At 37.1% G+C, this 11,298-nt stretch overlaps 1 protein-coding gene across 1 annotated transcript; it reads right to left on the bottom strand.

Annotated features, from left to right (window-relative positions):
• Positions 1-1,917: 1,917 nt before the first annotated feature.
• Positions 1,918-11,189, bottom strand: LOC107577169 (deoxynucleoside triphosphate triphosphohydrolase SAMHD1-like; the record flags this gene model as incomplete). The annotated part of the gene is made up of 15 exons (XM_016263271.1): positions 1,918-2,082; positions 3,760-3,864; positions 3,940-4,032; positions 4,107-4,243; positions 4,417-4,529; positions 4,741-4,832; positions 5,297-5,405; positions 6,206-6,306; positions 6,392-6,535; positions 6,628-6,659; positions 6,847-6,918; positions 7,608-7,723; positions 7,971-8,131; positions 10,459-10,553; positions 11,156-11,189. Coding segments are annotated over 15 exons (1,569 nt in total), but the record flags the coding sequence as incomplete, so codon positions are not given.
• Between the last annotated feature and the right edge of the window lie 109 nt (positions 11,190-11,298).

Genomic DNA, 11,298 nt, shown 5'->3' with positions numbered 1-11,298 from the left:
CCGCCGTGATCTGTTGCTTGAGATCATTTACCTCCTGTTTTAATCTCATGAGGTTGTGGGCCAGGCAGATGATGACCTCGGTGAGCTTTTTGTAGCCATAACTCTCGCTTGAGTCCTGAGTCTGAGGTACTCTTTTCTCTGTGTCCAGTTGCTTTCGGCTCAGTAGGTGGTCGTCGGCCCTGGGTAGGGGGTGTTCCTCACAACGCCTGGCCAGCCCTCTTTGGTCTGCATTCTGGGCAGTTAGTCTGAGCATCTGCAACATTTTGGCAAACTTGTGTTGAGAGTAAGGGTTAGAGACTACTACAAGATCAAAACAGAGTGTGAATGCTAAGATAGGTTTGGGTCAGCATATGTTTGCTGAAAAGGGCGTAAACAGGGTTTTGATTGATGACACAAAGTCTGAGGTACTCTTCTCTCTGTGTCCAGTTGCTTTCGGCTCAGTAGGTGGTCGTCGGCCCTGGGTAGGGGGGGTTCCTCACAACGCCTGGCCAGTCCTCTTTGGTCTGCATTCTGGGCAGTTAGTCTGAGCATGTGCAACATTTTGGCAAACTTGTGTTGAGAGTAAGGGCTAGAGACTACTACAAGATCAAAACAGAGTGTGAGTGCTAAGATCGGTTTGGGTCAGCCTATGTTTGCTGAAAAGGGCGTAAACAGGGTTTTGATTGATGACTTAAGACTACTCTTATTGTCAAATTATCACTCAGAATTTTACTGACGGTTCCCAAACAGGCTTAATCTCTGAGGGAGTGAAGGAGAAAAGGGGAAAGCAGAAGGAAAAAGATTTCTTTTGGAATACCTGGAAGGAAGGCTGGAAGACCTGCTAAGAGAGCATTGCAATAGTCCAGCCTGGACAGAACAAGAGCTTGAACAAGGAGTTGTGAAGCATGTTCTGAAAGAAAGGGCCTGATCTTCTTGATGTTGAATAAAGCAAATCTGCAGGACTGGACAGTTTTAGCAATGTGGTCTGAGAAAGTCAGCTGATTATCAATCACAACCTCAAGGTTTCTGGCTGTCCTGGAAGGTGTTACTGTTGATGCACCTAGCTGGATGGAGAAATTGTAGTGAAGTGTTGTGTTGACTGAAAGTATTAATTTCTGTAATCTCATAGCACAGCACTTAAATTGTTTGTTTTGCTTTTTTAAAGAATCGCTGGTGTTTGCTTTTGTCCTCATTTGTAAGGCTGTTTGGCTAAGAACTACTGCTGAGTGAATTAATAAATATTAATAAATATATATGTAAATAAATAAATAAATATATATATACAGTGGGTACGGAAAGTATTCAGAACCCCTTAAATTTTTCACTCTTTGTTATATTGCAGCCATTTGCTAAAATCATTTCAGTTCATTTTTTTTCCTCATTAATGTACACACAGCACCCCATATTGACAGAATTCTGTGTTTTTCTGTCAATATGGGGTGCTGTGTGTACATTAATGAGGAAAAAAAATTAACCGAAATGATTTTAGCAAATGGCTGCAATATAACAAAGAGTGAAAAATTTAAGGGGGTCTGAATACTTTCCGTACCCACTGTATATATATATATATATATTCCATATCAATTTACATTCCTAAAATATGTAAACCCAAGCTTTACTCTCTGTAACTAAACTTCTTGCTGCTCCATTTTGCAAATAAATATGCAACACAAATGAATTAAACCTTTTTATTACTTCCACATTTATCAGTCCTACACATTCTTAAAACTCATAACTCAACACAAGAAAACATGAAAGTGTCTGGCAACCAGAGTTTGCAAAACTTGATTTTAATTCAGATTAAATTATTCCATTATTTCATAACTATATACCATTACCTGAAAACTGATTTTAACTGAACGTACAGATGTTTTCTTTGAGTAAATTGATTTTGAGTTACAGTCACAGAGAATAATTATATGTCAAGTATTCAGCTGTCTATTTGAGTCCAAAATTGTCTGCACACCAGATCTGAAAGCACTTCTCAGCCTCTTCCACCTTCTTCTTCTCCTCCTCCTTATCTTCAGCTGCCTGATCATCAGTTTGTTTGTAGTAAACTCTGACCAGCTCTTCATTAAACCTGTTTGGCAGGAAACTGGACAGCTGACAATAAGACAAGTGACACACAATCAGTTTTCTAACAATACTTCAACAAAATAAGTTTCACTGAGCCAAACACTGAGAAGACAAAGTTCAAGCCTCTGTCCAATTATTTATGTATTTGTTTGTTTGTTTGTTTGTTTGTTTGTTTGTTTGTAAGGACTGATGTTTCCATCCAAAGTTATGAATATCGCAAAATTGTAATATTGCATAAAAAATTTGCAAATAAAGCACTGTGTCCAGCGAGATGTAGCCTAAAGAACAACATCGTCACTTCCTTATAGACTGGTGCCTAACATCACAAAGAAAAGGCTAATTCACTGCAGTAGTAGAAGCCACTGTTTTTTTTGTATTTAATAAATTACTTGCTCCCCAGAGCACAAAGTCAAAATGCAATAAATGTGGTCATGTTATCTTGCTTTTGGAGGCGGACGCCTGCTGTTTGGGAACGTGGTCATTAAAACAGTTCTAGGAGGTCATTATACTGAATCACTTTGACGAAGATTTTGGCTCAGGCATTTCAGAATAACCAAAACAACATTTCAGACGGGGAATCAGGGAATTTATTCTGTAAATGTGTTTCCATTATAGTTTATGTATGTGTTCTTATTTTTATGTACATTTTTTTTATGTGTGTTTTGTATGCATATTTTTAGAATTTGTCTTGCTGTTTCCATCCAGCGTTTTTTATGTGATATTCCAAAATGCAGATAAAAACAAGTGGATGGAAACATAGCTGATCACACTCAATTGGAAAAATACTTAAAGGTGCAATAGGTGATTGCCTTCAGAAACAATTTTTATTATGCTGGTTGAAAGTCTCTTCACATCCCGATAGCAATCATTAAGTTAAGTGGTCTAAATGTATTTATCTGTATTTATATATTCTGTGGGAGGTGAAGGACCAAGAAATGTTCGTCCAATCAAAACGCTCAGTCCAAGAGTTTTAATATGCTTTCCTACCTGCCTGTCAACATATGTACAGTATACGTCATCGGCGCGTTCACGCATGCTGTGCAGAGAGAACGAGAATGGCAGTCAAATATCAACAACCTGATCTACTTTTACTAACTATAATATAAAGTTTTCTCACCGGTGAATAACACATGATGCAGGGCTTCCCATACATTGACTTATTTGTGGCGGCCCGCCACAATATCAACACTAACCGCCACAAATAGATTTTCCAAAATGCTTTGACTTCGTTGGATAAACATGAGCTCTGCATGTTTCAAAATCAAAACACGGCATGGGTGTTTTTATATGAATGTATCATTTTTGAAAGGAACCGGTTATCTTCAGAAAAGTTTCGATGTCATTTTCATTTCATCTTTCCTAAAATGCCTGTAGCATTCATGAGCGCAGCGCTGCTTTGTTTACAGCCATTATCGGGGAAACCGCTATTTATGCCGCTCCTAAAGCGCCTCCTGCTGGCAGAGAATTAATTAGCATTTTCAATAAGCCTGCTGTTTTATATTTACATTATATACATATATATTTCCCCCAGGGAAAGTGCCGCCACACATAGAGTGTAAGTCTGTGGGAAACACTGTGATGTATTGTAGTAATGTTGTCTCTGGTCATCGGGTCTGTGTGTGTGTTCATCCGTTCAGGGGGCGTGACTTTGGACGGCGATTGCAGGGAGGGTGCGACGTTCGCTTTTAGTGCTATCACGAGTACCTGATAATCTTTAATGGGAGAGGCTTCGTTGGGTTTCCTCTTGCTGTAGAAAAAGACCTTTTCAATTGGGTTTTTGTCCTTCATGCCATGATCCAGATCAACCACCTGAATAAGAAGAGATGAAATAGCTGGTTTGTGAAGATATGAAAGCAGATGTGAAGTGTTTGGAATATAACTTACATAAACTGGTAAATCTTCAGCGTTCAGAGAAACAGTCGGTTCTGTGGGTTTGTACATCTCTACTGCGGCTTTCCATGTTTCTGTCAGCTCTTCCTGAAATTTTGGAAACCTCAGTTTTGGAGGGTTAATCAAACTGTAAACCAGTGTGTTTTTCACTTCTATCCAACCTTTGACATGCTGTTCTCAGTCAGTCGAGCTTCTCCAACAAACTTTGGCAGTTTTCTTCTGACGATCTTGTTCAAGATGTCTCTGGATTTCTTCAGATTGTCAGCAGTGGAGGACAAAATCTGCTCAAAGATTTCATCTGACAGAAGAACAGAAGTGTCATTATTAGCATCAATAAAACATATGTTATTTCATATGTCCTGAGACACATTACCACAAGTCTTAATAGAGTGAATATGTTTATTTTGGAATAATATGGCACATATTTACTTCTTTTATTTATATATTTGTGTGTTTTGTGTTTTTGCTAACCTGTGAGTTCGCTGTAGTCCTCTGCTGTTTTTATGGCTTCAGAAATCTTCAGCATATCTTCAGGTTTTCCTTCATGAAGATCACGATCAGCTCGTACAAGCGCTTCTGCAAACCTAACACAGAGAAAAACATGGGAGTTAGTGTTTGTTTTAACATGCATAAAGAACACAGCCACAAAGCTGAATTTGTATAATCTTCCTAAAAGAAGATTTGGTCATGCAGCATTGTAATATGATGGCAGCACAGATGTGACATTCGCTGCTGTTTGGTATCTGCAGGTATGTGTTTTATATCCACATCCTCTTCATGCTCAGAGAAACTCACATGGTGTCAATGATGTAGCCGATCTTGTGCTGATAGGCCTGGCGATGGAGAGTGTATCGAGTGCGAAACATGTCATAAACATTATCAGCCTCCTGTTAGATAAACATCAGTGTGTCAGAGATCCAGATCACGTAAAGCAATGCCACTTTTAGATATTTCCCAAGAAACAAAACACTAAAGTTGAACACAAAATAATGTATTTTGAGAAATGTCTCAGTGTTTTTGTCTTTGTACAACGAAAGTCAGTGGGGTCAAGGGTTATTCTGGAGCCCACTGACTCATTGCATGGAAAGAAACAATAGAAACATCCTTTAAAATAATGTATCATAGGTTTAGAACAGCATGAGAATATGTAAATAATTTAAACACTTTAATTTAAAGTCTGCCTTTGAAAGTCATATTAACTAGTGTAGTATGTCTGACATGATATCTGAGTTAAAACTATAAAACAGAGTAGACAAATTCTGAATATATTAATTGAGCTTCTGCTATATGCCATACATACAGTGTGTGTGTTTGGTTTGTAATGATAATGTGTGATCACTGTATGAGGCACCTTGTCTCTGAAGCAGATGTGTTTTCTCCCGCTCACTTCACAGACTCGAGCAAACTTCAGCAGACGCTGATGGTCAAAACTGTTTTGGATGCCCAGATGATGACAGTCTCTGTCAAATAAATATTAAATATGAAAAATATCCTATAAATAATAGGATCATCTTTATTCCAGCTTGGTTCTGTTTTTGTCATTTCATGGGTGTCTATAAAATAACAAAAGGTTAAATAAAAACTTTAAATATGAAATTTAAAAAAATATTTCACCTTGAACTATGGTGACAAGAGACTAAGATATGGTTGAAGTAAAGCTGTAAATATATGCATTACTAATATTATTATACAATAGCAGATATTTTCTCAGGTTTTTTTTAGGCTCTTAAAGGGTTAGTTCACCCCAAAATGAAAATTAGGCTGTGTTTTACCCCGACATTAAAGTGATTATTACGTTTTGAATATGGATATTTTTCTTACAAAAACGCATCGATTCGCTTCAGGAGGCTTTTGTTCACCCCCCGGAGCCGTGTGAGACACTTTTTTTTATGGAAAGGTGCTTTTAATTTCAGGTCTTTTGGACAGAAGCAATACAACACCCGCTGAGTGCAACGATAGAGCTTGAAAGATCAAAGACAATTTTTAATATAACTCCGAGTAGATTTGTCTGAAAGAAGAAAGTCATATACACCTAGGATGCATCGGGGGTGAGTAAAACACAGCCTCATTTTCATTTTGGGGTGAACTAACCCTTTAAAGTGTGTAATGGTCTTATATTTGTCTGCCATCTCTGACGTCACATCTCAGAATAATCACTAGTGATTCAGCCAATCAGTATTGCCATTTACCTGCAGCTCTAGAGACATTAGTCACATGACATCAACAGCTCTTGCATCTGTGAAAAATGTCTAATATTTACCGTGCGAAATAGTCCCATTTGTCCACATCAATGCCGTTCTGTTTATTTGCCACAATCTCATACAAGAAGGATTTGTCTTCATCTCTGCCCTTGTATGTCCACTGAACAGAAAAGTCTGTTTTAGTTCAACTTTTTTACTAAAGATAATTCAGTTTAATTAAGCACAGCTGGAGTATCAGTTTGTACCTCTGAAGTTTTTGCTCCTTCGATTAACTCTTTAATGAAGGTGGCATCTTTATCATCCAGTCCATGTTCTTTCAACACGTCTTCATTCTCAGCCTTCAGACTCTTCACAATGTCATCGAACATCAGAACTGACATCTGCTCATGCTGCAGTAAAGACAGAAACACAGATGACATCATAAATGCATGTAGTGCAGAGTCAGTTGCACGGGCTGCATGAGCGATGTGTTTGCGCTCACCTTCCACTTTTCAGGGATTTCATCATGCAGGCCTGAGAAAAAGAAGCAGCTCTCAGGTTGAAAGTTATATTTTATACATTACCAAACTTTTTCAGGCACATTTACAAGACATACATATACAATAGCTTGAGTTCTGTGTGTCAAAATGTAACAATATGAGAGGAAACTTGCATGTCTGCAGATCCTTCTTATTAGATGTCATCTCACACTGGCACTTACCTCTTAATTTTTTTATTCTTTTGGCTTGAGGAATAACCAGACCATCAAATACATGAGAAAATGGACCATGACCTAAAAATAAATAGAAAATGTATGTTTTACAGCATTTTAATCTGTCTTATGTCTCTTTAAACCTGAATAGAAAATGTATGTCTATTTTGCACAAGCACATGATCTCTGAAAGAGATAACTACAGTTTGAAACCAACAGTATCTTCTTGTTTTTTCAAATTTATAAGTAAAACAGGATTCTGGTTTTGGGCCACTAAACTCTGTGTCCCTTTTGTGGATCTACATTAAACAAATATATCAAGCAGCCAATAATTAAGGCAATAACTGAAAAATAATTGGTAGACAGTGATCTTTTCAAGTTAAGCTGTTTTAAATTTCAAATAGGTGTTAAGATAAATATGTTTTTAAGCACACAAAACTATTATTTTATTAGTAATAACTGTTACTGTAAATGTTAATGTACTGTGTAGGTAAGGTCAACATAAATATGTGCTGAATTGTACGAAGGTTTGGGTGAAATGGACACCATTAAAATACAAACACAGTATTAAATTAAATATATTCTTAGTATTTGTTAGCAGTCCTACTTACAATTGTAAGCTATATGACTCTTTTAAATCTATTTTAATTAAATTAAATTAAATGTTACTTTTGAACAGCACTTTTAGAGAAAATAATAAAATGATAAAAATAACAAGAGATGAAGATTCCAGTATAAATAGTTCATAAATAAATATTAGCACTGCTCACCCAAGTCGTGACACAGACCAGCGATCTGAACACACAGGAAATCCTGTTTGGTAATTTTGAGCTCTGGCTGATTGTTGTGAAGAACCTTCACCAGACGTCCTGCTAAATACGCCACGCTGACACACACACACACACACGAGACTTTAGCTTATCAAAATCCAAAACACTGAATCTAGCAAAAAGATTATTATTGTTCTTTTTTTAAATTTGCATGCCATGTGACTGTTATTCATCACATGGATGAGCACGCATTATGTTTTTTTAAAATTATTTATTATTAATTATTATTATTTTATTTTATTTTGAATATTAACATCTTAAATTATTAACTTAATTTCAGCTCTGTAAATAATTCAGTCTCACCCAAGTGAGTGTTCAAAGCGATTGTGAGAAGCACCGGGATACACCAGATATGTTCCTCCCAGCTGTTTGATGTGTCTGAGTCTCTGAAACTGAGGAGTGTCGATGATCTTCACCAGCAGCGGCTGCAGCTCCATGTGTCCGTGAATGGTGTCGTTGAAAATCTACAGGATAAAAAAAATAAAAAAATCACTGGTTTATCACACTAACATGAATTTGTGACTCAATGCACATAGTTCTGAGAACATTCCCTGTTAGCTGGTCTTATGAGTGAGTTGTTGAATCATGCTCTCAACTGATTCCCAATGATTCATTGGCTGATCAGGTTCATTCAGGAACAGAACTCTGCTCTAGAGTCCTAGGCGGGACAGTTTTCTTAATCCCGCTTCTACAACATGTGTATTCTGCTTTAGAAATCGCTTTTGAATGAGAGTTTGCTGTTCAATTTTCACTTTTAGATTTGCAATCATGCGCACTCTGTGTAAAGGGAGCACATTTGACAAAATCAGATATTTGTCAATGAGCTCAGGATCTGTTGAGCAGCAAATCCTCCAGCATGGTCTGTCAGTCATCTCTCCTTACTCTCGACCTGTGATCAGTCAAATCTGATTCATGCAGCTCCTGTATGGAGCAGAGAGGAGGCTTTCAGTTTATAATTGTAGTGTACGTTTCCCAATTGAACTAAATTATTTTTATTTCTTTAAAAAGCGTATGACCAAACACTGGTGTACACCCACTACTGTAGAAAACCTACAGTGCTTATGTAAATCCATTATTCTTGTAATACGCCAAATTTCTGGAAGGCGGGACCCCGCGCTATATACAGTAAAACTGCCCATTCCCACTAGATTTGCGTTGTGGGATCCCAATCCCAATGCAGCGCCCTGCTCTGCTCTGAGTTTATTTGGAAGTGTTTGTTTTGTTGTTGGAGCAACACATTTAAACATTTTCTTCACGAATGGTTTCCTCCTCATGAATGATTCCTCCTTATGTATACGAATGGAGGGAACTTTTACACACTGACCAAAGGCGGACTTACCCATGAGGCAAAAATAGGTGACCACCTTGGGCCCCCAAAAGCTAAGGGCCCAATGTATAATTTCCTTTTCCTAAATTATTTATGAAGTACTAATTTATATTTAGTTAAAATAACTAAAAGTAAATGTATTTTAAAGTTTTGAAATAGACAGCCTTTGGAGAGTGTATGCAATTGGGCTGAGCCCAGGCACATTGGCTTACACGGGTAACTGATAAGTGGACTTTCTTCGTCAATATAGGCTATATTTTTCAAATTTTTCTTTTCTCAATATTTTAAAGGTGACATATCATGAAAATCTGACTTTTCCAGGTTGTAAGTGCTATAAGCAGGTCCCCGGTGCATCTACCAACCAAGGAAACGTGAAAAAGATTAACCCAGTAACTTTGTTTTGGTAAGCCTTTTTCTGCAAGCGTCTGAGAAAATGAACGCGTCTGATTTCGCTCCCTTGGTGACGTGGCAAAGGGATCTCATTATAATATTACCGCCCCTTAATCTGTAAGTTTCCACCCACGGCGTCGTCATTTTGATTTTGCAAGCGACAACAGTGTACCAGCTCTAATGCCATGGCGAATGTTTGCGCAAAACATGCCTACTGTTCTGTCTTTGGCTGCACAGACGAGCACAGAACACTATTTAGAGTCCCAGCCTCAGAGGAGACAACAGAGCAGTGGATTTATTGATTTATTTACTGTATATTGCTGCTGCCACACAGATCTAAAATAAACATGCAATTTATTTCCCAGCAGTTTACCTTCACAGACATAACCCACTGTTTTTGTAACTAGTGTGTTTTTAACGTAAACTTGTGTGTGAAAGATAACTTATTTTAGTACTTTAGTTTTTTGAATCATTTTATCTGATGATGTAGTGTTTATGAACACTACTTTGTTTACAGCTATATTTCTGACGTTTCAAAAGTGCCTCCTGCTGGCAGAGGAATATGCATTATCAATAATCCCATCTGCAGTGTTTGTTTAGACCAATGCAAGAGTCCACCCACTTTTTAATTTATATGATCATTTATACTTAAATGGTTTAAAGGCTCGATTGTGAGTCTTATCATTTAATCATTTATTTTGTTTTTGTGAAAACCCATATCTCAACTGTAAATCAATTGCTTTTTCTTGGTCTACAACATGAAAGAAAGCCATTATAACATGTACATGAAAAATGTAGAAACATTGGACACAACTATTGGGCACCATTGCAAGCGTCACAAAAAAAAAAAAAAACAACCTCTAGATAAATGTGTGCAAATGTATATGGCCCCATTCCTAGATTTTGATTGGGGCCCCAGAATTACTAAATCCACCCCTCACACTTGGCATTTCAGTTTAAAGATAAAGAATTATGATCTACAAAATGAATACTGTTGACAGCACAACTACAGACTTGTATGTTTCTTCATGGAAGTGAGAAGTAAAATGATACCGTCATCAGAATATTTTTTACCTTCATTTGTTCTTTTGAGAAGTCTAAGGAGTATTTCTTCAGGATGTCCTGCAATTCATCCTTGATAATCTCCCATAACTGTTGTTTCTCAGGCTCTAGAAAGACATGACATTTTAAATCCTCAGTGTAAAATAAATAAATAAATACACAAATATTTACAAATCTACAAATATCGGCAGTGACATAATCTAGAAACAATGTGAATGAACACCACAACAGCTTAAGTAGCAAATTTTGCAAAACACTAAATTTATGTCACTGCCAATACTTCTGGCCACGACTGTATGCAAGTGCTATGACAAGTCTCGGTTAGCCTAATGCAGTACACGTAGCAAAGGTTTTTTTTATTTTTTGTAATAATAATAATAAAATAATACATTATATATAATATGTACAGGATAAGACATTTCAGAAAAGTGCAGGCTTATATTTCTGTTCATTTTACTGCTAATATACACTGAACAAAATTATAAACGCAACACTTTTGTTTTTGCTCTCATTATTCATGAGCTGAATTCAAAGATCTAAGACTTAAATTTCTCTCAAATATTGTTCACAAATCTGTCTAAATCTGTGTTAGTGACAGAGCATGTGTGCGAAGCCGCTCCGCTACGTTTTCCGTTCTATGGACGTGCGCTCCACTCAGTCGCTCTAACCGCCCAAGCAAGCGCTCCGTTAATATTCCGCTCACGCTCACCGTAAACCAGTTCCTGCTCAGATCCAGTTCCGTTCTGTAAAGAACAAATTTGTGTGCATTATATTAGATTATAAATTACTGCTGCCTATATCTAGCCTACATTCTGTAGGACTACCTATTGGTTCGGGTCAGTTTTTTTTTTT

This window comes from Sinocyclocheilus grahami, unplaced genomic scaffold, assembly GCF_001515645.1.
Source record: "Sinocyclocheilus grahami isolate Dianchi unplaced genomic scaffold, SAMN03320097.WGS_v1.1 scaffold5314.1, whole genome shotgun sequence".
NCBI lineage: Eukaryota > Metazoa > Chordata > Actinopteri > Cypriniformes > Cyprinidae > Sinocyclocheilus > Sinocyclocheilus grahami.
Note: the sequence above shows the minus strand (reverse complement) of the source record. Positions and strands in the feature narration are given on the sequence as shown.